At 50.0% G+C, this 26,062-nt stretch overlaps 1 protein-coding gene across 2 annotated transcripts in view; it reads right to left on the bottom strand.

Moving 5' to 3' along the window:
- LOC115939587 (protein kinase C alpha type) overlaps positions 1-26,062 on the bottom strand; it is an 87,799-nt gene that overhangs the window by 20,074 nt on the left and 41,663 nt on the right. For both annotated transcript variants that reach the window (XM_081804651.1, XM_081804652.1), the window contains exons 9-10: positions 8,667-8,747; positions 153-260 (exon numbers count right to left, since the gene is read on the bottom strand). In XM_081804651.1, the coding sequence (XP_081660777.1) occupies positions 153-260; positions 8,667-8,747 (189 nt within the window). The remainder of the gene's footprint in view (positions 1-152; positions 261-8,666; positions 8,748-26,062) is intronic.

Raw genomic sequence — 26,062 nt, 5'->3', positions numbered from 1 at the left:
GACCCTCCTCCCTCTCATGTTCTCTGTCTCTCATTCTCTCTCTCTCAAATAAATAAATAAAATCTTTAAAAAAAAAAAAAAAAGAAGTGTGGGCAAGAGATTTCGTTGACCCTCTCGGTCCGTGGTTCTAAAAGGAATGCAGGTCTACTTACTCCTTTGCAGATGGAAACGGCCTCCTTGGACAAGGATTTGGGATAAGAAACGTTATGCTCCATTATGGACTGAAACAGCTCATCTTCATCTTCGCCATCAAAGGGAGGCTGTTCAGGAAAACAGAGACACGGGAAAACAGGCAGGGTGATTCATTAGTGTGGCACCTGGAGACCCATGTCAGCACCAAGACACACACCGGGCTTCTGGGCGCACCACCGGCTGCAGAGTTAGCTCAGTGAAGTTGCTGGTTTATTTGATTATCTTTCATTAGGTTGATGGTTGTGTGTTTTTCACTTTTTCCTCTGTCTCTTTAATTATCCTGCCCTGGGCAACCCAAAACAATCTTTAGGGAAAATGTTTTTGAGTAATGCTTTTAATGCTTTGCAAATAAATTATAATTAATCCATTAATTTTGTAATTATGTGTTAAAAAATTTAATTATGATCAAGTTAGCTTACAGATGGCTCTGTGGGCAGGGGTGGGGGCAGGTGGAGAATGCTTGTGCCTTTGGATTCTGAGCATGGGGCGTTGGGGCCACCGGACATGGGCTAAAAGGACGTGCCCAGGTCCAGAAATCCACACCTGGGCCCTTCTGACCCACAAGGGAGCTGCTCTGTAGAGAGCCTGGCACGTGCATAGTGCCAGTGATGGGAGCTTAGCCTCCACTAGACCCTCCCCTCTCCTCTTCTGCTGGGCTTACACTGCCCACAGCGAGAGCGGGAGGCATGGCAGTGCTGTGGGCGGTCATGGTTAAAAGTCCGGCGGATCTGGACCAGAATTCTAGCTCCACCACCTCCTAGCTGGCTGTCCACATGCAAGCGACCTCTCTCTTTAAGATACAGTTATCCAATTTGTAAAATGGGGTTCCCTGGCGAGTCTGCAAAACACCTGATAGTCTGTCCTGTACCCAGCAGGTGCCTGCCGAAGGGTGCCTAGTGGTACTGGTATTTTATTAAGGCAGATGAACTGTCTTAGAAGGGGCTGCTAGACTCCTCGGGAGGAACGGGTGAGCTCAGGACGTCCCTCAAGCTTTCTCCTCCAGCATGTCTTTAATCCTGAGAGGTCTGGCAAATTACCTGTCACTCTGGAGGGGCAGTGCACAGGATCAGTGGGTTTATGGGAAATTTCTTAATGTTCCCTTTAGGCTTAGCTAACCTTGGGTTCAGCATAAGAAAGGCAGACCGGGTCGGCTATCACAGATGAGAGAATCCCCGTATGTTTCATCTCAGTGCATTTTCCTTCTCATGGAAAAGAGGTGTCTCTGTCACTCTGACTGACGTGGTTAGGGCTCCGAAAATGCAGAGTCCAGCTTAAATGTAAACTCTATCATGGACCAAAGACAGCTGTGCCATGGTCAACAGGATACCCCTTCTCATCAAACATCTCCCTCCGAGTAAGAGACAGTAATGGACCCAAGCAGACTGCTCCCCCCGAAGCACCACTCAGATCATTCCAACCTGCTCATCTGACCCCCCAACCTTAGTCCTCCCCTACCCCCAGCCCTGAATAGGAGCTGGGTGTTGGGTCAGCCCATGGGAACTACACCTACTCAAGGGAAAGATACTAAGTCTATAAAAAACCCTACCTTGGGACCAGGTCTGGGAGAATGGGGGGGGGGTTGGGATTGATGCCACTGTTGCTGTTGGGTTTTATTTTTATTATTTTTGGGTCTAGAAATATAAATAAATAAATTATTTTTAGGTCTCTTTTTCGATTCTAAGTACCTGGTGTAAAGAATATTTAATTTGGTCAAAGCATGCAGGTGGGTGAGGAGAACTAAAATCAGCCCACCTATGGGGTGCCTGGCGGACAGAGTCGGTTAAGCATCTGACTCTTGGTTTCGGCGCAGGTCCCGATCTCGGTGTTGTGAGATCGAGCCCTGCCTTGGACTCTCTGCTCAGCGCAGAGTCTGCTTGAGAGGCTCCCTCTCCCTCTGCCCCTCCTGCACATGCGCTTTCTCTAAAATAAGTAAATCTTAAAAAAAAAAAAAAATATTACCCTGCCTGTGAATGAGTCCGAGCAGAGCCTGAACAGCTCACCATGGTGAGTCTCCCTGAGCAGGAATAACGTGGCACCTGGGATGCCTGTGGGCAAGTAAGCTGGGCACAGACAGAGCAGGCCGGCCTAAGACTGGCCAAGAACTACAGTGGAGGCCAGTCCTGCGGTCCATCCCACCATTCCTTCTCTGCCTGACGTCATGCAACCTACTTCTTCTGGACACCTGTGGTATAATACCCACAAAACATCCCATTTTCCCTAATAAGTGATCCACATATGTGGCTGAGTTATGGCCAAGGAGATCTTTATAACTAAAGCAAACACGGCAGGGGTTCTGCTCCGGGCTGTGAACTGCACATCTCCGGGGGGCCCCACACTCTGATTTTCCTGTGTTCATACTCTACAATGTCATGGTGCTCCGGATGCAAGCAGGGTATGGGTACTCCTCCTGGATGACCAATCGACACCTCTCAGTGTGGCCCCTCAGAGTCGCTGGTCAAGAGAAACTACGTACCAGCAGAGCATCAAACCAGACGCGAAGGGTTCCTAAAGCTTGGGCCCCCTAGGTAGACAGAGGCAGCAGGGGGAGTCAGCGGGCCTCTCTGGTGATGCTCAAGCACTAGCAGCAGGAATGTTAAAGGGGCTGAGTCACGGATCATCCCAGCCAAAGGCTTAAGGGCAATTTTCTCCAAAGAGAAACTCAGACAAATCGTCCCCAGGAATCCTTGTCAGGCGAGGCAGCAAGAACCTTTGCATTTGAAGACGGTTAGGTCAATGCAGATGCTTCCCCCCAACCCCCACCCCCACCCCCGCTGATGCGGAAAAAGGAATTTGGTGGGGGGGAATACTGTGTAGGGCACTGGCCTATCATACCTGTTTAATTGTCTCCTGGCATGGGAACCACCTTGGCCCAGGTGAGCTGTGCCTATTCCTGATCCAGGAAGCAGTTGACCATGAAGTCCCCAATGTGTTCCCACTGAGAGCAGGACACCTGGCTCCTGACACACCCCAGAGAGCATTCCTTAGAACTAGGGGATATTAATCCTACAGGATACTCCTGGGTCAAAGTTTGCACCCTTTCCCCCTTCTTTCTGGGATCTGCAGTAACATTTACATTTAGGTTCTAAGAAGTCCTGCCATAAAGAGAGCTATTTAATCCCGTGGGAATCATACAGGCTGGGGATGGAAGGATTCTCTGAGGCCCCTTGGGCTCACCTGTTGCGATAAGATTCCTAAGCTATGGCAAAAGCCACAGGACCACGTGTCCTTGTGGCAGCGCCCTGGGCTTCCACCCCATATTCCGTCGCTGTGCGGCCCCGAGGACTGGGGCGTCTCCTGGCAATCCCAGGGAGGACACGTGCCTCTACCCCTGACGTTCTGTTATTGCCCATTGGAGTCTACACTGCCTGATGAAGGGTGGCCAGTGTTTGGGAGCGAACAGCCGTGAGGACGGCTGCAGCTGCAGTAACGCATGCTTTTCAGGCTCTAGCTATATGCCAGGTAGAGTGCTTTTCCCAGCATCGCTCACTCAATCCTCAAAACCGCCATCTGACTGCTGTACATACTGGGGATCTCACTTCACAGTTGAGCTCATTGAGGTTCTATTATTAAGTGCTTTGGGCAGGGTTACAGAGCTGGGACGTGCAAGAACCAAGATTCAAGCCCAGACATCTGACCGCGGAGCTTGGGCTCTGGGCCATTCTGAGCGCTGTCAATCTCTCACACTTGCTCCGGCAGGTGGCTGGGGGAGGACGGTCCCCCCCGGCGCTGCTGCTGGGAGGGCTGAGTGGGAGGTCCACCCACACCTAAAGACGGCTCGACTGGGGCAGTGGTGGGGAGGGAGTATGTGGGGAGGCCATTCTGGGATCCGGCACAATGAGTAGTGGGGTTCTGGAAAGACCAGAGATGTTTCAAGTCATTGTGTAAAGGGACTGTCTCTAGACTAGAGAACTGGCGTGACTTCCCAGCCCTGATTTTGACTGCTTATCTCTTGCTTATGCGACACATCCACTGTCAGTCAGCAGAAGTCACCAAGGACCCCTGCTGATGGTGCAGCTGCCATCTTGGTCTTGCTGCGGGGGAACGGGAAGAGGTGCTCTGGGGTGTCCTGCTCCAGGAGCATGTCCACTCAGATCACACTGGTCAGAATGAGTCACAGGCTCTACCCAACCACGAGCGAGCTGGGAGGTACAATCCCACCACGTGCCAGAAGGGAGGAAGCCCCCAAAGACCTGGTGAGCAGCAATAATGATCATCAGACTTGGGAAAGCTCCCCGGAGCCCTCTGTGAAATTAAAATCATGTGTTCTTGGGGGGGAAAGTTGCATCCACATTCCCTTCACCTCACCACAAACACTGCTCTTATTTTTCTGTGAACTCTTAGGCTTGTCATATTATTTTCAAATGAGGATGCATAATTTGGAGTTTCTTGTTTTTCTCCGTGGCTACTGGTATTCCCAGGCAGATGAACGCTGTGGAGCTGACGCCTCATCCATCCGAGATGGGCTCATTTGTCTGGGGCTGCGCTCTGATAACTAAGGCTACGATAAACATCTCTGGGCAAGTCATTTTTCTCTTCTCCGGATTACTTCCTAAGAAAAATTTCCCAGGTGTGGGCTTATGCAGCCGAAGGATGTGAGCATTTTTATGGCTCTCGTTAAGTCTCTCCAGGTCACCCTGGGAGCATTTTTACAGGTAATTGCTGCTCGGGCCTTGGTGCTGAAGGCAGGTCAAGGGTGAAATTATAATTGTATTAATTTTCCTTCCTAGTCAGCTACTGAGCCTGGGGACAATAGAGGCGATGTATTGCTGAGGAGTAAGTGCATGACCATTTTGGATTTGCTCCTCTCCCCTCTTTCCCACATTCCCATGATTATTTTTAAATTTCTACAAATCTGGGCTTAGTGTCTCCAGCTAAGCTGCGTGTTAAATACAGTCTAGGCTGGGTGTAAAAATGTTCCGAGCCTGGGGTGTTCTCCTTAGCAATATGCAGTTTGTGAATTTTAGACAGACAAATGAGGGCTGATGGTTCCCTCTTTCTAAAATGATTCCAAAGTCACTTACTGGTTCATGGATGCGGGGGCCCTGCCATGTGTGTCTGCAGATCGCTGGTGATCAGCGGTGGGGGTGTGGGGGTGAGGGGAGGACACCCAAGGACAGTTCGGGTGAAAGTGCTGGGAGAAAGTACCCATTGCCGATGCATCAGGAACGAAGACAAAGCATAGATAACCCTGGCAGAAGGCGACATAAAGAAGAGGGGACTGGTCCCTTTATGATGAAGACCCGTGAACGCTTGGAGCCGCAATATGCGCATTAGAGTGCTGGGTAAATACTGTTTATGCCCCAAAGTAATCATATTTGTCAAGCAGTCTGGGACCTGAAGAAAGACTCGGGCTGTTTATACTTAACTGCCCCCTTGACTGCTGACAGTAAACATACCCAATGAGAAGAAAACTGCAATAAACTACCTTTTCTGCTCATCGTCAGCCCTCTGTGATTAAAGAGGACAAATTTAGACCATAACCCTATCAACAGCTTTATAATTAATCTTACTTTCCAATAAGAGCATCTATTCCCTCTGCTGGGTCTGGAGGCTGTTGCAGCTTTGGGGGGCTCCGGGTACCGGGCTCAGAGCCTTTATTATCCTTTCTGGGCTGACTCACCGCCCAGAAATACATTGAAATTTGCACTGAGTCACAGGGAAGACGAAGACATGGGTCCCAAAATGAAAACGCTGTGTTGGAGGCAGGCACAGTTGAGGATTTAGAGGAACAATGACTGAGCCCGCCACGGTGCCCTAATGTGGGACGCCTTTAAGATGTCACATTTAAAGAGTGTCACCATTTTCAACAGAGATCATTAAAACTGGAAGGGATCCTATGGGGCAGGCTAATGGAGTCCGAGAAGCAGGATGGGAATGGAAATGTGCCAGAACGCTTACGGAAGCACTGGGCGTGGGGAGGGCATCTGCAGGTGGGGGTCTCAGGGACAATGGGCAAGTGAGGCAGAATTTTTAAAATGCACCCAAAGGGGACTTCCCTGCAGGAGGGCAGCATTTCCTGAGCTCTCCTCTAGGGAATGAAGTCCCCGGGCTTAGGGAGGAAGGAAGATGGGGGCAGGAGTGCGGTGTGTTGCGGTGGCGGGCGGGGGGCACGGGACTTCTGAGATCCTAGTCTCCTGCTCGCCAATGAAGAATCAGCTCATCTGATCTCTTGTAAAGTGCCCTTGGAAACAGATCCTATTTTCCATGCAACCGATTTCTATGGTTGGCATATGCAAATGTGACTCAGTGAAAACAGGGTTTGTTTCTGGACTCAAGAGTCAGAACATGCAAGTGGGATCAAGAAGAAGAACTCAACTTTCTGTGCCTTCGTGAATAGCATGGCTCCCAGGGGGCCAACAATTTAGTCAAATTTTATTGTTAAAATTCTAAAGAGGGGAAATTAACTCAAGGGGCAGGCAACTCACTATTGTCTCACTGACATTGGTTCTGGATGACCTGCTTTTCAGTGCTTACAAGCCGGCGTATTTAGCCTGAGATGAACATTTTACTGGGGTTAAAAACCTAAATTAATAATCACAAACCATTTTACTATCAATCAAGGCCTAACCACACTTCTCAGTTAATGACCGAATGTAGGCTAGGACCCTGTATCTTTTAATCTCTAAGAGACTACTTTAGTATCTAAAAGATGTAAGGCAATGAAAAACATAAAGGAGAACTCCCCAGTGGCCTCCCACTCCAGAGGGAAAGCCAAGGGGTCTGGGATGACTTCCATGCTCACAAGACCTGGGGCTCCCCTTTCCTCTCTGATCTCTAACCCATTCTGCTCTGGCCAGACTGGTGGCTTCCTACCCCTTTCTTAAACATGGCCATACACTTCCACCCCAGGGCCTTTGCACTTGCTGTTTCCACTGCCCAGAATGCTTTCACCCCACATAACACCTAGCATTCTCTAACTATTTGCTCATCTTCACTTCAGCTCTACATGAGACCCTCCCTGGCCATCCGCGCTCCAATTTCAACCTTCCTCCAGCACTGTATTTTCTTTCCTGCTTTATTACTTTTTCTCTTAGCTTATCACTAGTCTGTATTTTCTTTATTTAACTCATCTACTGTCTCTCTCTCTCTCTAGCTTATAGGCCTCATGAAGGTGAGGGTTTTGTCTGTTTTGTTTACAGTGATCACCATGCAGAGAGTAAGCCTTAAACAAGTATTATGTTGAATGAATAAATGAAGGAGTTGATGAATGTCATATGTCAGAAAGGGTGACTTTCCCCCCCAGGGACAAAGACTCAAAGATTTCCTTAGGGGGTAGCTCAGCTGCTCAGTGTGGGTATTTCTTTCCACCTTCTCTTACTAAAGCTTTTCGCTATGGAGGACCCAACTCCTTGACAACAGTACTCAACTGCTGGGAATTCTAAAAAGCCGCCCACAACAGAGTTGTTTTTAGGTAAAATGGCAGAGATCTGGTAGACGTTCACCCAACCTGCTTCCCCTTCTGAGCTCATAGGTACACCATATTTCCCCCCACCCCCTGATCCTTCGCATCCTAGTGGGGCCACGTGGCCAGTGGGCTGTAGGAAGGGGTGATGTATGCCACCTCTAGGCCTGGCCTCTAAAACATCCTGTGCAACCTCCCTTCTGCTCTCTTCATCGGCCAGTTGAGTAAGGAGGGTTCGCTAAAGGAATCTGAGGCTCTAAAAGATTGTAGGGACAATGGACAAAAGAAACCTGCCCTTGAATGACCCTGTGGATCAGTACCCCCTGCCTGCTGCCCCCCCCCGCCCTCCACAGGGCTGTGCCAAGAATGGAAAATAAACTTGTGTGGTGTGTTAAACCACTGAGGTTTTTGGGGCTTGCTTGTTAAAGCAACAAGTGTGATTTGCCCCAACGCTATGGATATTAAGGCCGTATATTAAAAAAGTGCAGGCTTCGGCATCATTCCCCTGCTTATCTGATGTATGTTGCATTCCTCAGAGAAACCTAATCTGTCTTTTTGTAACTGGAGGTTCAGCCTCGTTGGACTTTTGTGAAAATTGCAATGAACTGCCAAGGGTGAGATAAGGAGAGATGGGGAGAAGCTATTAAAGCATTTCTTCAAGTTTCACTGTCTTCTTCCTTTGCTAATAATACCGATTCTACACCCGGGCAGCAGCTAGGTAATCTGTGCAGACAAACTTGCAAGGAACCATAATGCAACCACAGTTTTGAGATACTGAAAACCTACAGAGGCCACTGTTGTCCTCAACATGCAGGGACTTTCATGTTTAATACGAAAGCTATGTCGGTGATGTTCCAGGTGTCAGCTCTCAGTTTGGGGCTTTTATAACCAGAGATAATTGCTGTGCCTGTTGAATATAATCCACTTTCAAGGGCGGGGGGGATTTCTCCCTCTTTCACCGGGGTCAGGGAAGTCAGACCAGCATCAGCAGCTGGGTCCCACTATCCTGGCCCAAACAGAGCCGTGGTATTCACTTTATCCAGCAATAAACAAGTACAAAAATGTACATTACCTGCCCGGCTAGCATTTCATATAATAGGACGCCATAGGCCCACCAGTCCACGGATTTTCCATATGGCTGATATGCGATTATCTGTGTGAAAACACATACATCAATTACATTTAGCGGCGAATCAAAAAGCCCATGTTAGAACAGACAAGTCAAGTGTGTAGGCTTTTCTGCACTGAGGGGAGAGGGCCCCGCAAATCCCACACATGGGGAACCACCTCCCCATGACTCGCTGCCCAAAACCTGCTTGGGGTCTGCTCCTCTGAATCCACCTGGAGATGCCACAGGGCAGATTTAATTATCCTCGATGGTGAAAAATATTTGGACATTGAGGTGGATTTCATTTTGGAAAAAGCCAGGGGTCCTTCAGACCATGGGTCTGATAAACAAGATAATCAAACTATGTAACAGAATTTTGCTGAAAGCAACAAAGATGATGATGGAGATAACGTATCTGCTGAAGTTTCAGAACAGTTTGAAAGAGACATAATTTTATCAGATGTCATATTTGAGCCTTGTCTGAATCTTGACTCAAACCAAACCAACTCTAAAACAGAAATCAGGAACAACCAAAATGTGGTCTCGATAAGAGATTACCCTTAATTTTGTGAGGTGGGAAAATGGTATGGTGATTCGTTTAAAAGTGTATGGTGAGTGTATTAATGAGTGAAATGCACAAGAGATGAAGAATTTACAGGTGAAGTGGCATGAGATCTTAGACTTGTTTTAAATACCTGAGCAAACTAGGAAGGGATCGGAACAGTTGGCAAAATGCAGGGAGCTGGTGAAGCTGGGTGACGGCCCACGGAGACCCCGACTGCTCCCTCTATCTTTGTGGCTCCCAGAAGTACTAGAATAATTCTACGACCTGCCCTCGTGGAAGAGGGTAATACTGACTGGAATTTCTAAGCACGGCACGGGTTATTAAAACACTGGTGTTGTCTAAAGCACACGATCCCCCGACCCACAGATCATGCCCCAGGATCCGAGGCGAAGACATCCGGACAGGTGCTCAGCATGACCATTCTGACATTTTGCATATACACATATGACTTGGAAATGTTCTAGGGTATTTTTTAATGGCCCACGATGTCTAATGGAATGTCCTGGGACACAAACAAACCTGCATGTCTCTGCCTCTCCATTTCTTTAATGTATTACTAATATTTCTCCTTGTAGCATGAGAAATACAAGCTCCCTGTCGCTTACCTCGGTGTGGGTGGCAACAAGAGGGCACACATTTGGATCTGGCAGCTTTATAGCTCATTTTCTTGACAAGGAAATGACAACCAAAGGAAGCTACAAGGAGGACTTCCTTTCTTTTTAAAACTACATTTGTTCTTCTTTGAAAACTTGGAAAATGCACATATACACAGAACAAAAAACCCTATCAGAATGAGCCTCTATGTGTTACTTGATGATGTAAAATGAGGCTTGGCATTCTGGTTCCAAGACAGGAAGTGACTGGATCAAAGCTTGTCTTAACCAAGTAGAACAACAACAGAAATTCTCTTTCGGAGAGTAAGAAAGTACACCTGCTATGTACCTACTGTATGTCCGATGTGCTGAGCACATTCTGCAGAATCCAGTGCGGGAGAACTAATTATTCTTCCCATTTTATATGTGGGAAAGCTGACGTAGCAAGACGTTTCAGAGACCCATCCAGAGCCAATCAGCTCATAAGTGGTGCTCTGGATATTGACATTTCTGTTTTAAAAACACAGTTTATGGCTGTCAAATATATGTAATCACTCATACTGAGATTAATAAAATATTAATCGAAGGGCTTCGAGGATTAAAGAGGTTTAAAACCACCATTTCAGTTGTTGTAGCTGTATTTCAAAAGCACCTGAATAACATTTTTTCTTGTAACTATATTAAAACCAGTCCCGGCAATCTATTTTCATTAATCGGTGTTTTAGTGTACTCCGTTTTTAATACAGGTGGAGCTCGGGCACCGTGTTGCTGTGGGAAATATCAGGCTGGGGAACTGAGGGGGCTGAACGAGGGAGGTCACACTGTATTTTGTATCCTATATTCTGCAAGGATCTGAGTAATCTTACCAATCAGACTCCTCTCCTTGGGTGGTATGAAACGCCACCCGAGTTTGGAAAGCCATCAGAGGTCAAGGGTAGGGAAACCCTGTCTCTGGTCAGAACGATTCACAAATCCTAAAAGCCATGGCCACCTGAAGACTTTTTTTTTTCTTCTTGACTCTTTTATCAACTTTGGTCCAAGTTGACTTTTATTTTCTATTTGCACAGCATCAAACTCTCATGACTCCTGCTGATAACACGCTCTCCTTCCTCCAAGGCTTACCAAAGCAGAATGCCAAGTACCAATGGCTCCTTTTTCTTGTCGCTAGCATCTGGCAATCCCCCGAGCCGACCAGCTCAGCTACTGGGCCGAGATGACAAAGTCATGCTGAACACTGCTGTGCTTTCAATGGTAATAACAGGATGGGACTTGAAATTCAGCTGGGGCATTTCTTCTTGGAGAAGCTCATAATGTATCACCCCTGCCTTATGCGCTCCATGAAATGGGAAGGTCCGAAGATCTAAGTTACAAGGTCTAGGGGTGCAACCTTACCATTGCAAATTCATTTTTAGAATGAAGCATTGCTTTCCCCTCAATGATGAGCTGCTATTAATAAATACCTCCAATGATCCAAAAATCTCACTGCAAAAGGGGAACTGTTAGAGAGCCCCATTTGAAGATAAACATTTAGATACACATGATTTGGGATGTTGGTTACGCTGTCCCTTGTGAGCTGTCTGGACCGGCCCTGGGTAGTACAGTAGCCACCAGCCCCATGTGGCCACTGAGCATTTGAAAAGTGGCTAGAACAAACCGAGATGTGCTTTAGGTGGGAAATACACATCAGATTCTGAAGACTTAGTACCCCAACCGCAAAATATCTCATTCATATTTTGGATATATTGGGTTAAATAAAATATATTAAGCTTAATTTTACCTGTTTGTTTTTTTTTTTTTTTAAACTTTTAAACATGTGGTTGCTCAGTAGAGCACAGGACTCTTGATCTTGGGGTCGTGAGTTCGAGCCCCACGTTGGGTGTAGAGATTCCCTAAATCAATCAATCTTTGGGGGAAAAAACCCCACACATACACAACAATGGGGCTGCTAAATGCAGTCTGGCCTGCATTTTCTTTCTACTGGACGGGGCTGGTCTACACCCTTTTCACGGGCTCCTACAACTCACTCTGGTTCCTGTTGGCCCAGGGAGCCAGCTTTGGGCCGAGGACCAGGCTCAGAGGCCGCAGAATGAGTGGTGAGGCTCTCTTGTTTCTGTCCCCCTGGGGACAGGAGCAGGTGTTTCTGGGACTCGTGGGCCAACGGAGGCTTGCAGCCAAGCCCAGGGGGTTGCAATGGCAATTCGGTCTCCCACAGCAGAGAACCTCACAAAAGAGAGGCAAACTTGGCAAGAAGGGCTCCAGTTGGCAGATCTCCCTGCACACATGGGAGGTTGAACTTTAGCTTCAAAGACAGACCCCCAACAGGGCCACTGTCATTCAGCTGTCCTGCTATTTGTCATTATGATCATTATGATTATACTCACATGAGCCAACTGCTTGGGGGAGATGTCAGGATGTTTCAAATGGCTGCCTGTCTTGTAAAAGTAAGATATGAATGAGCTTTCTCCCAGCCTGGGCACAGGACCAGGAATGAAAGGGACCAGGGGGCAGCTTCTCATCTCCTAGCAGGTCAGCGGCCACAGTGACTGGAAGGACACTGCTCTGAAGCCACCCACCTTTCCACCCTCTGCCAGGGCTACATACTCAAAGGCCTGCCAAAGAGGTCGGGGCTTCAGAAGCCTTTTGGGGGGCAGCATGGTAAGGTTTTAGATGCTACCAGCAATAGCAACAGTGACTATAAGCAACGTCACCATCGCAACACTCTCACTATGTGCCAGGCTCCTTAGCTCTGCTAGCTCGCTTAGCCCTTGGGAGACTTTTATGAGGTAGGAGCGCCCCATTTCAAAGATGAGGAAATGAGACACAGAGAGGTTAAGTAGCTTGCCCGAGGTCACACAGCGAGTAAGTAGCAATGCTGGGATTTGAACTCTGGTCATCTGGACTTGGTATCCACACTTTTGACCATTTTTCTAAACCGAAGGTTCATCGGCCCATGACCCAGTGTGGTTCCCTAGACAGCTATGGTGGGAACTGGCCCCAAAAGGGGCTCAAATGCTTAACAGGCTTAAAGCTGCCAAGACAGCCACTTCACTCAGGAACTCTGGCTCTGGAGGCTTTGTCTTAAAGGACCCAGGGGAACGTGACATGTGTGGGAGGAGACTCACCCTCCCGTTCCTGGCTGTACCTTAACTGGACTCCACTCTTCATTTTCACGTGACGTTTACTAGCCAAATCCCCAGAACCCCCCCTAATACATGGCCCGACAACAGAAGGCTCTTCCCAGGCTGCCGTTACAAATGAACACTGGCCTTTATGCATAAAACATGCTCGAGTTCTTTTACTGTCTCAGGGAAACAACATTTTCTCTTCCTTTGATCAAAGATAAAACTATTTTACTTTAACGAAAAATGGTTGTTTTGAAAAACATCCTAAGTTCCCAACGATAGAACATGGGCCACAAGAAGCCTTCTTTATATGCATGGTCAAGAACACTGACGTGTCAATACAGTACCATTTGGGAAAAAAGAAGACGAGCTGCAGTGCCGTCTGCATGTTCTGTCATGACGGCTGGGGCCGTGAGTTCGAGAACCGTCTCCTCCACTCTCTCCTCTGGGGCTGACAGAGCTCAGCTGCCACGCAGCGGCCTTTGCCTCGTCAGGCTAAGACTGCTTATCTGCCCTCCCTCGACCCCAGACTCTTCCCCAGCAGGGCCGGGCCACCCCCCTGCTTACCCAGCACCGGGACCCCGCCCAGCAGCTGGTGCGGAAGAAACATGTGGGAGTGGATCTCATCCAAGCCCTAACCGTGGGCACCACCCACCTCTTTTTTTTTTTTTTTAAAGATTTTATTTATTTATTTGAGACAGAGAGAATGAGAGAGAGAAAGCACATGAGAGGGGGGAGGGTCAGAGGGAGAAGCAGGCTCCCTGCCGAGCAGGGAGCCCGATGCGGGACTCGATCCAGGGACTCCAGGATCATGACCTGAGCCAAAGGGACTCGCTTAACCAACTGAGCCACCCAGGCGCCCCACCACCCACCTCTTAAGTGCAACATCAAATTGCTGGATTGCCAAGGCTGGAGGGACCCTTACAGGTGCCTTACAAAAGTGTCCTTAGGATTCTGGAAAGGAACCTAAGTTTCAGAGAGCTAAGTGGCTTGCTCGAAGGTCACTGGGCTGGTTGCAGATAAGGTCTCCTGACCGCGTCCCCTTCCCGCAGCACCAGGCTTGGACCAGAGTTCGAGAAACAGGAAAGCTTCGTGGTGGGTAAGGGTGAGGCACCCCACCTCTCAGCCCAAGAGGCTCCCCAGTCAAACACCTTTCGGTGGTGCATCCAAGCCCAGAACACCAGTAGCCACTGCACAGGAAGCACACTGTGATGTGAACACTCTGAACCGGACTTCTGGAGACCAGTTCTGCCATGGGAGAGCTGTGTGACCTTAAGCAAGTTGCTTAGCCTCTCTGAGTCTCCATTTCCTCAGCTGGGATACTGGAATTCCAGCACCCACCTGGCAGGAACGTGGCAGGGGATAAACGGCATTTTGTATAATAAAATGTGTTTATTGCAGGTGAGTTGAATATATGATATGACGCCACACTGCCTAACATCAGAAGTAAGAACCGGCCCCCAGGCACAGCACGCAGGTGAAAATGAACCAAGGCAGTGGAGTTACACGTGGCTCACAGGAGGACAAAGGAAACATTCTGCTAGGACAGATTACATGCACAATATGTATTAAACACCCTGAAATGATTGTTGGCACCTGGCAATTCTCATCAACGCTGAACTTTCCATTCATTCTTTCAGCAAATATTAGCTTCCTATGTGCTGGACACTGCCCTAGGCTGGGGAGATATGTAAATTAATAGATTTTAGAATTCCCCCCTCGTGCAATTACATTAATTTTTACCAGAGCAGCAAAACCTCAGGTTTTTCTTTTTTTATCCATATCCCCTCCCACTTCCGCCTTCCCTCGCCCCCCTACTATTTATGGCTAATTGTACATTTCCTTGGGCTGGGCACTCTTCTAGGGACAGGGACTGTGACTCTAATTAAGGAGACAGACAGGAAAACAGATAAATACAACTAAAATGTAATGCCTTACATCAGGGATCTTTGTACATCACATGAGAAATATCTGCAATATTTGAAATCTTTGGACAAAAGGCATGATATAAGTATAAAGAAAATCACCATAAGGTGAAAATGGAAAGTCTAGAGTCCAAAGTATACACTTTCTATGTAGACAGAAACTGTGGCTCTATCTAGGATTGGAGAGAACAGGAAATGATTTCTCTAATGGCAATAAAAATGCTTTATAATCTATTCATAGTACCCACCTCTTCTACTCCCTGGTTGTTCACTTTACTCTAGGAGAACAGAAAACAAACAGCAGGACAACCTAAGTCTTGCTCCCCCAAAATGTGAGGAGAGGAACAACAAGCACAAAATGGTTTGTAATGATTAACACTGGCTTTAAAGACAAAGGGAAAAAAGGAAGAAAGGAAGGAAAGAGAGAGGGAGAGAGGAGCAAAGCTCAGAGCTTGGTGATTACCAGACCCATTCCCAGTGCCATTCCAGACTTTCATATAGCAGAGAAAGGCCAGAGGCTATAAATATGCGTGTGTGTGTGTGTGTGTGTATTTTTTTTCCCTTTTTTTGAGAGACAGAGAGAGTGAGCACGAGTGAGCGAGCGCAGGGCTGGGGAGGGGCAGAGGCAGAGGGAGAGAGAATCTCAAGCAGGCTCCCCACCCAGCGTGGAGCCGTACACGGGTCTCAATCTCACAACCCTGGGATCATGACCTGAGCTGAAATCAAGAGTCAGACGCTTAACCAACTGAGCCACCCAGGCGCTCCTCTATGTTTTTTAATAAATTTTTTTGAAAAGAAGTTTTAGGTTCACAGCAAAACTGAGTGGAACATACAGAGTTCCCATATGCCTTGTCCCCACGAGTACCATCTCCCTTGCTATGGAAATCCCTCACCAGAGTGGTACATTCGTTACAACTGATAAACTACATTGTTGCATCATTATCATCCAGAGTTTATGCTTGGGTTTACTCTTGGGGTTGCACATTCTATGGGTTTTTGAAAATGTATCATGACATGTATAGACCACTGTATCGTACAGAATTTCACTGACCCCAACGTCCTCTGTTCTGCCTAGTTATCCCTCCCTCTTCACTAACCCATGGCAACTACTAATCTTTTTTTATTGTCTCCAAATGTTTTGCCATTCCCATGATGTGCTATGGGCAGAATCATGCAGCGTGCAGCCTTTCCCGATTGGCTTCTTTCACTTAGCGATATGAGCTTAAGGTTCCTATGGATCTCTTCATGGCTTGACAGTTCATTTCTTTTTAGTGCTGAATAATATTCCATTATGTAGCTGCATCACGGTTTATGGAGGCATTCACCTGCTGAAGGACACCTTGGTTGCTTCCACGTTTGGGCAAGTTATGAATAAAGCTGCTATACACATCCGTGTGCAGGGTTTCGGTGCGGACATAAGTTTTCAATTCATGTGGGCCAATGCTTAGGAGCACAACTGCTGGATCGTATGGTAAAGACTATGTTTAGCTTTGTAAGAAACCGCCAAACTGTCTTCCAGAGGGGCGGGGTGACTTCGGAGGGAGCTGCTGGTAAAATTCTGAATGAAGTGCCGGCCTTTTCAGGCTGCAGAAACCGCCCCTGCGCCCGGCATTCCTCTGACTCCGGGACGTGCGCTGCGGAGTTGTGGGACGTGGTCTTCCATGACCCTCGGAGCAGGCATCAGCACCGAGGTACACGTGGGAAAGTGTTCCCGTTTCACGTCTTTGTGATTCTTCCAAGGAAGCGCTAATCTCCTGCCTGGGCTAATCTCTCTCTAGCTCCTGGGTAACATGTGCTGGTCACGGAAGAAATCAGCGCAGTGACAATGAAACGGGGCCAGGAGAACGCCCTCCTAATTGACTTGGTTACCCAACCTCTTCAGCACAACTTCTATAATCCCCCCGTTACCCCCAAGAAATCAAACACCTCTTTAGACACTCTCCTCCCAACCTGAGGTTTTCAAGAGCCTCCCCCACAGCGAGACACACTGTGATACCAACAGGAACAGAGGTGGCATTTGCATCCAAGCTACCGCTGAGCACAGTCCTTGGGCTGCACTGTGCTGGGCACCACTTCTGCTGACCACTGGGGAAGTCGAGGCACAAGCAAGCGTCAGTGCAATAAAGCATGGCGGGAACGCAGCAGAGCCAGGACTCAACCTGGCCCTTGCCTTCCCGTCCTCCTGGTGCCCACTCTGCAAGCAGGGGCTGGGAATGGGACCAGGACATCTGAGAGATTGCCTCTGACCTTGAGACTTCTATTCACTCCTCCTTCCTGTTCTGCTTGATAAGGGGGACGATGGTGTTGACCGTGAATAGATCAAATGTGTCTTGGTTTACAACATAATTTACCTGGCCTAAGTGCAGGAGTCCACACTGGTCTGGGACGGGTCCACCTCTAACATTTGGCGGGGAGGGTGACAGGGGACATTGGAACAAAAGTGACTGAGGCCCACATACCAGCTGTCTGAACACACATTACCGATCAAGCTAACCAATTGTTAAATGTCCTCTCCTACCACCATGACCAATATACCCTCCGGTATGAGTCAGCTCACGTTGCCAGAACAGAATACCACAGCCTGAGCGGCTTCAACCATATTCATTCATGTTCTCAGAGGCCTGGAGGCTGGAAGTCCAGGGTCGAGGTACCCGTCGGCAGGGCTGGTTTCTGACAGGCCTCTCTTCTTGGCTACAGCCAGGCTCCTTCCGCACGTGACTCCCCCAGGCTTTTCTCTGTGAGGGGAACACTCCTGCTGTCTCCTGGTCTTCTTGTAAGGGCACCAGTCCCTTCGGATCAGGGCCCCATCTGATGACCTCATTTAGCCTTCTATACTCCCTTAAAGGCCCTACATCTTTACATACAGTCACACGGGGGGTTAGGGAGCGACATGAATTTTGAGGGGACATAAGTCCGTCCATAATACTTCTCAACAACCTGGAGGGGCAGGTCGACTTTAGAATTCACGGACCCCTTAGATTCCATTCCAGTATCGGGAGATGTGGCCCACTCCCCTTTTCTTCTCAATCCTTTATCACATCTATGAAGACCCTGTGCGCCCCGGCCTGTGCGTCCAAACTCCGTCCTGCTGTGCCCTGCAAATGGCCACCACTGGCCTCTCCTTCGGATACCGGAGTCAGGGTGGTGTCCCTAGCAAGACTGGATCGTAGGAAGAGGCCCATGTAGATCACGGAAGGCAATTCTCAGGCCCCAGGGGGCATGTCGCTCTAGCCCTAGAAGACGGGTTAAGGCTGGCAGAGGGCCATGGGAGAACCCTCTGAAGCTGGGGCGCGGCAAACTACAGCCCGCCGGCCAAATCCAGCCTGTCTCCCATTTGTGTACAACCTGCTGTGAGCAAATGTAAAACGAAAAAAATGTGAAAAAGACTATCAGCCTTTTGGCAAGAACAGTTGCTCAATTTTGCCTCTTGGTAAAATCTAAAATTCAGATTAGCGCAAGGCCTAAAATATTTACTCTCTAGCCCTTAGCAGAAGGAGTCTGCCGATCCCAGCTCCAAAACACAGGGCAGGGGCCCCTCTTGCTGGAGTCCTCAGCACTTTGAAATTTGCCCTTTCTGGGGTGCTGTGTTGAGGAGCCTTCCATCGGCCAACACAGAGCTCAAACCAGCTGCCCCCAAAACTGGCCACAGTGACCCCCTCCTATCCTGTATGGCCTCCTACAGGCTGACAGTGCCACGCCCCGCCAACATAATTTCTATCACCTCCCTTAGAATCTGGGCTGGCTCTGGGACTTGCTTTGACTCACATAATGTGGTGCAAGTGACACAGTTAAGCTCCAGGTGCAGCTCAGGGGGACTTGTGGCTTCCGTTCTTGCCCTCTAGGGAGCCAGTCACCATGCTGAGAAGCTCTGGATAAACTACTGAATGGTGACAGACCCCATGGAAAGACAGACCACACAGAGGAGAACCCATGGGGCCTTGGCCAATAGCCAACAGCCCGAGGCCGTCTTGGATCCCCCAGCGCAGCAGAACACGCATGGTAGCCAACAGCCCCCGTGGCAGGAAGGGGTCAGCCCTGCTGGGTCCTGCTGGAAGTTCTGCCCCACAGAATCAGAGTTTTCACATGTTTTAAGCCATTCAGTTTGGAGGCCGTTACACAGCAACAGATAATTGAAACAACTGTCAAGTAACAGACAAAAGTGGACGGAGGGCTTCCTCTGAAGCAGCCAGGGCAAAACTCACCTCATCTTCAAAGCCACGCTTTGAGGATGGTACCGTGATTATCCCCATTTTACAGATGTCACCCCATGTTCTTAAAAGAGCACTATAGCCAGGGTTCGCTATACAATGATGAAGAAAAAGCCACCTGAAATCAAACAGGAAGTTTCCCTTCAGGGGTGGACAGTCTGCATGGGGCCAACATAGGGTAAGACTCAGTGCAGAGTCCAGTGCACTGTTATCGGCCTGCTTGTCCCCCTTCAAGTGGTTCTCGAACTCAGCCACCGCACCCTTATGGTCTCTCTCAGGGTGGCGGGTGGGGGTGGCTGGTGCCGAGGAAACGGACAAGATCCACAGCACGGCGCCTACTTGGGACCCCCCTCACCTCAGGCCTCCAAATGTTCATTGTGTATCTGAACAAAATAACCACTTGTGCAGTAACGGAATGACCTAGGAGGTAGGAATAAATCTTGGGCTTGTGGGAGCTTTATTAGCTGGAATAAAAGATTTTCCAGAACTGGGAGGTCTCACAGCCTGGTGGTCTTTCCAGATGTGTTTGGTAACAGGGCAGTAAGTGAAAGCCTGAGGGGGGAACCCGGCCGCTGGTGACATTAGGGCCACAGACCTGCACTTTGGGGCCCAGGGTCCCTGCCCTGCCCCTTGCTATCCATGAGCCTCGGACAGGTCACCTGTCCTCTCCATGTCTCCTTTTCCTTGTCTGTAAAACTGACCTCCGAGGGCTATCGTAGGGTTTCAACAAGACAACAGATACAAGAACACAGCATGCGCTAGGGAATGAGTAAGTGTTGGTCATCGCTCTCAAGATACATCCTCCAAACATCCCCCAACCCTCCCGCACTCTGTGGCAAAGTAGAAGGTGAAATAAGATTTCAGAAATCTCTGACCCATTTTTACAGGATTTAAGCAAATCCCCAAACGAAAGGCCAAGGAATGCAGCCACAGTGTGCTGGGAGTGCGCTCAGAGCTTGAGCGGGGACTCTGCAAGCAACAGATGGAGCCACGAGGGTAGGGTAGCGAGAGCAAGGACGCTCGGGAACACCTGAGCTGACACCTACAGTCCCCTCCCTCCCCTCGGGAGAGAAGCCACTGCTGTGCGAAGCGGACCGGCCCTGGGTTCAAAGCCCAGCTCTGCCCCGAACTGGGGCCGTGGGAAGAACGACCAAACCTCTCTGCACCCTGGGATCGTCATCTGGAAAACAGAGCCACTGACATCAACTTCGTAGAACTGCTCTGACGATTAAACAAAACCACGTCCGTGAGGCGCTCCGCCCTGGGTCCCGCTCACCCACAAGGAGCCGGTTATCTCTGGAGGAAGAACCTGAAGGAAGTCAGGAAGAAGGATGGGGTCACAGGGGCCTCCTGTGACAGAGAGGGGGCAAATGCTCCAGAGAACAGGGCGATGCGGATAAAACTCCGAGGACAGCTGAACTGAGAGCTGCAAGGCAGATCCGAACAGAGATGAGTAACGCAACCAAGGGAATGCCTAGAAAAGATCTGAGCAGAGTTACACAATGTAAGGAAGACCCCAAGGGAAAGCCTGGCCTTGGCTCTTTAAATATTTCTTGGAGGGAAGACAGCTGCTTCATTTTCTCTTGCAAAGCCGGAGGCATCGGACTGTGACTTTACACAGAGGGAAATTGGCCTCTGAAAGAAAGCAAGCCACCTTCGGCTTATCAGTCTCCTATGTTAATCAAGTGCTTTCTTTGCTCTGCCCGCGCTGGCTTGGCGTGGGACCCGGGGTTCAGAAGCGCTGATCCCGGAGGAGCCCCGGCCGGCACCAACCCACTGCTTCCCCTCTCATTTCCCCCATTTTTCTCAGCTGGGCAAATGCTAATTTACTGCCTGGCTGCATGCATCTCGTGTGTTCTTTTCTCATTTAACTTTTAGATGCTCTTTTGTTCTCCATCCTTCTCTACGCCCCTTTCCCCAAAGGCCAGGAAATGTCTCTGGGGGTGTCAATATTCCGGCACTTAGGGCTGTCTGGGGGACCCAGGCTGATGTCCCACACCTTCAGACACTCTGATGCCCCAGCGCACCAGCTCTCGGGGGTCCGTGGCGTGAGGCACGTGGTTGTCCCCTGCAGGTGGCAGCCTTGGGAATCATCTGTCCAATCCCTGCCCAAGTTCCTGACCTTTCAATTCCCCAGCCTTCAGCTCTGTTCTGTTGCCAGCCCTGGCACCTGATCATCCCAGACCCACCCTGCCCACCAGGCACCGCTCCAGACCCTGGGCGAGAGGCTCTGCAGTGAACCAAAGACAAAGATTCTGCCGTGGGGGGCCGAGTGGGCTAGAGAAACACGCAAATGAGTGCCTGGTGACACGCTCTGTCAGAGGGTGATGAGCACCGTGGAAGGAGAGCAGGGTGGGGGCCAGAGGTCTGCAGGTTGGAACAGAGTCGCCAGGGAAGATGGCCTCCTTGAACTGACATCTGAGCTGAGGTGCAGGAGGGATCCCTGCTGCCGGGGAAGGAAATCTCAGGTAGAGGGGATGAGAAGAGCAAAAGCCCTGAGGACGGGGGAGTGGCAAGGAAGCCAGAGTGGGGGGTGGGGGTGTTCTGGAGAGACAGGGGTGAGGGGTGGAGGGCAAGGTGAGAGATGAGGTTAGGAAGGAGAAGGGGGGGCAGACAGCAAAGGGTCTCGGGCTTTGCCAAGATGCCTAATTCAGAAACGAACCCCCTCCTCAGCGCTTGCAGCAATGTCCTGCCCTTGTGTCACTCTCCTCCCCCAGCCCGCCTCCGCTCCCCACACTGGACCTAGTCTCAATACTCTTGAGGACCAGCCCCTCAATTCCCCTCTTCTGACAGACACTCAGCCCCGCTCTGGTCTCGCTCTCCGGTTCCCACTACCTGCTTGGTCACTTCCAGGACCCTCGTGCAGGTCACTGTGTGTGGATGTGGGGGCAGCACACCGCCCATCCCCAGGCCCCCATCCCACCCTTCCTGGCCTTGCCCTTGGAAAACGCAAGCCAGCCAGTGAGGGTGATTTCAGCTTTCTTCCTTCCTCCCGCCTCCCTATCCCGTTCCATCCTGGCCTGCGGTACTCCCTCCCTCTCTCTCTGTATCTTCTCTTTCTCTCTCTCCGGGCATTTTCCCTTGGGCCTAGAAGCATGCTCAGGTTTTCCCAGCCATACTGATGCTCCCTCCATCTTGCTTCCCTAGGAGTGACCAGCCACTTCCCCTGTCCATTTACCATCCGTTCCCCAAGACATGGTTCCAGCCTGGTTGCTGATGCCCACACTCAACTCCGTGCCATCCAGCTCCTGCCGCATCGTCACCACGTGCTCTTCGGGATGGCTGGTTCCCTGTGGCCGGATCCCCTGCCCGCCGCCCCCCGCCCAGCTCCTTGACCTCCACAGTCCCTGGCCATCTCTGAGTTCACAAGCACTCACCTTCCTTGGTCTCCAAGACGCTATGGCTCCCTAGTTTTTCCACCTCTCTGGACACCCCTTGGTCTCCCCTTTTTCCTCCCATTCCTAAAATGTGGCTCCCCCCAGATGTGACCCGTGACCCCCTCCAGAAAAGGTCACAGCTGGTGGCCCACTGGCTGACTCTTACCGACGTACATTTCTCTTAATATATATTAGACCCAACTTTGAACAAGTAGGCAAGTTTTACACACAAATGCCGACTTCTGGCGGCGGTCACAGGCAAGACTGGGCTGCCCTTCGGAGAAGGAGACGTGAGAAGCCGTGGCCCCCTAGGAAGGGCCTCCAGCTCGCTGAACCCATCCAGCCCCCAACCCTCACAGGGGGCTGCACATCTGCGTTTGGCCAGTGGGCTGTGGGGCTGGCACGTGTGCCCACAGACTGTTTCCTTAGCCATGTTGGGGTGCCATCTGTTCTTGCCAAGGGGAATACTGTCTCATCCACGTCTCTCAATCTACGGCTCTCCTGGGCGGCAGTGGCCCATTTCGAACAGCCTCCAGCCCCCCTCACAGGTCCCCGCTGGGCTCCGTTCTCCTGCCGGGCATGGCAGGCCCTTAGCAGGCGCTCTGAGTATCTGGCTGATTGCTGCCACGTGTGGGAGAGGGGCTTCGGTGCTGGTGGTCGGCCCCTGGCTTCTCAAGGGGTATGCCCAGTGGTACCAGCAGGAATACAACCCCAAGTCATTGACTGCGGTAGAGACGTCTGTGACTCAGGTCCCTGATTCCAGTTGAGCTGGATGAGCATCCATCTCCTCCTACAAGATGTCGCCCATGTTGTACAATATCTCCGCGCTCATTGTGAACGGATTGCTCACTCGCGGAGTTTTCTCTTCTCTCTGGAGATGGGGGCAGTAGGTGACAAGAATGTACGTCTGGGCGCTAGGGTGAGAATGTCTCAGGTCCAAATCCCACCTCTGCCTGTTACCAGCCGGGTGACCATGGGTGAGTCACTTAAGCTCTGCTCGCGGATGCAATGTGACAAACCAGAAGATGTGCTCCGCAGGCTTGGTACAGCGTAGACAGTCCCTACATCATGGGTGTGGTCTAACGCGCCCCCTGCCGCAGCAAGGACTCTGCATGGCACAGTTCCCAAAGGCTTTGCTCCCACCGCAGCAGGAGGTACTCAGAGGTGCACCTGCCAGGAGCAAACCCGTCCCTGCTGCGTCTCTCCTCCTGGGAACAAGTGCGCCAGGCTAGTGTTCAGAGCCTGATGCTTAGCTGCCGGGAGGGACTTGACCTGCAACTGGACCTCACACACCCCAGATCACTTTCGGAGGGGGCATTAAACCCCGATGAAGCTTCTGTTGGTTCTTCTCAGGGACTCGCACTGACCCCGAAGAATTCTTTCTGTGTGAAAGCACTGAGTACCCGTGAGGTCGAGTCCAGGAATTAGTTTTTGATGAGCACCCCCTGCTTGTGCGTGTCCAACTCAACTCCAAAATCCCGTCTGTTAGTGACACTTTCTGCCTTAGCTCATCTTCCCTGGTTAAGGAGATGCCACAGTATTAATCCATTTCAAGGGTTTTAAACAAACAGCCATAAATATTTAAGCCTCTGCTTTGCCTATTAGGGAAAATGCCAGCTCAGATAATTATTTTTGCCTCTGCCTGACAGAAAGATTTATACAGAGGACAGGATTATGTTAACCTCTGAGCAAATTAGAAACTTGGAACCTAGATGGTCTTCTGCTTCACCGCAATTATCCCTATGGCCAAATATGCCACATTCCCGGATCCGTATGGGGAAAATGCTAGCAGGAGGTAAAACAGCCTGAATTAACTGTTTCCGGTAAAACACCCGGAATTACTGATCGAGTTCCCAAAGTGGTGCAGCTTATCTTACAATGCAAGTCAACCCGAATCGAAACACGGATATGGGTTTCCGTTCGCCTGAGCGTCATGTCGTCCACACTGTAAAGTGTGTCCAGGGCCGGGTCCCGGTGGACACCCTGTCCCAGTGGCACCCTGCTTGGTACAGAGAGTCTGTGAATGTGCGAGTCACTTAGGAGCAGGCTGTAGTTTAGCATACGGGGCAGTATGAGCGTCTACAGGGGCCTGAGCCTGGCAGTGAAGCCTGGCTCTGGGTTTCTCAGTGACGTGGCCTTAGACCATTACTTACTGCCTTTGGCACCTCTTCTGAAGCATGCTGTGAGGACTATGAGGGAGGCTGCAGCAGAAGACCGCAAGAGGCCCACCATGCAGTGTGGCAAATGGGTCAAGTGAACAATAACCACGGCAGGACCACCTTGCCTGGTGCCAGACGATACTCCAAGTCACAAGACAGCAACCTTATGAGGTAGACGTTATCATCCCCACTTTACAGGGGAGGAAACTGAGGCACGGGATGTTCAAGTAACCTGCCCAGGTGGAAGGCGCGCACGCCAATATGATGACTAGAAGATTCTAGAAAGTGCTCAGATGAGAAAGCCAATCTCGAAAGGTATACCGTATGACTCCATCATATGCCATTCTTGAAATGGCAAAGTTATAGGATGGAAAATAGGTGAGTGGTTGCTGGGGCCAGGGATGGGGACAGGAGGGGTGACCGCGGAGGGGGGAGGTGTGGCTCTAAAAAAAAAAAAGCCCCAAAGTTACCAAAGTATGTTAGAAGTGTGTCTAGGTGTCCTTGGAGGAGGGGGGTGGGAGTTTATCAAATATAGTTACTTGGGACACCATCATGAGTGTGGCAGGACGGGCCGTGGCCCCTTCCCCAAAGCTGTGTGCATCCTAGTCCGGGAATCTGTGCATATGGTAATTTTATCCGGTAAAAGGGACTTGGCAGGTGTGGTTAAGGGTCTTGGGACAGAGGGACAAGCCTGGGTTATCTGGGTGGGCCCCACGTAATCACAGTGGTCTTCTGAGAGGGAGGCTGTGGGGTTGGGATCATAAAAGACAGAAATGGTAATAGCACGGACCATAGCCACGCAGAGGACGGAAGAGGCAAGGCAACGGGACTCCCCCAGAGTTCCTGGAGGGAGTGCAGCCCCGCCGATAACTTGACTCTGACCCAGTGAGATGGATTTTGGACTTCTGACCCCAGAGCCATATGATAATAAACTTGTATTGTTTTAATCCACTAAGTGCATGGTTACTTGTTGCAGTGGCAATAGGAAACTGATACAATGAGGAACATTAGGGGAAAAAAAAAAAAAGACAACGAACGTCCGTTATTTGGAACATTTCATCTACGTGGGATGCGGTCGTCCCTGGGGACGTCACGTGGCTGAAGTGTTACTGAACACAGGAAGCTATTTGTTTAATCGCAGAGAACGGTCTTAATGGAGATGAAGTTCAAACCACTTTTATTCCTAAAAAACACTTCCTTCCCTGTCGCCACACATTTATAGCATCTGGTGGGTGTTAAATGGGAGCAGGTACAGCTCATAATCACAGCCTGTTGAATACATGTCAGCCGGTAGAAGGCGTCAGAATAAATCCTGCATCAGGAAGTTGTATTTTTACTGTACGATCTCCCTACTCTTCACGTTTGAGAAATAGGACTATTTAAGCTCACGTTATGCCTGGAGACAGTGGTG

The sequence above is a fragment of the Leptonychotes weddellii genome, chromosome 15 (genome assembly GCF_054177405.1).
Source record: "Leptonychotes weddellii isolate Sample4059 chromosome 15, ASM5417740v2, whole genome shotgun sequence".
Classification (NCBI taxonomy): domain Eukaryota; kingdom Metazoa; phylum Chordata; class Mammalia; order Carnivora; family Phocidae; genus Leptonychotes; species Leptonychotes weddellii.
Note: the sequence above shows the minus strand (reverse complement) of the source record. Positions and strands in the feature narration are given on the sequence as shown.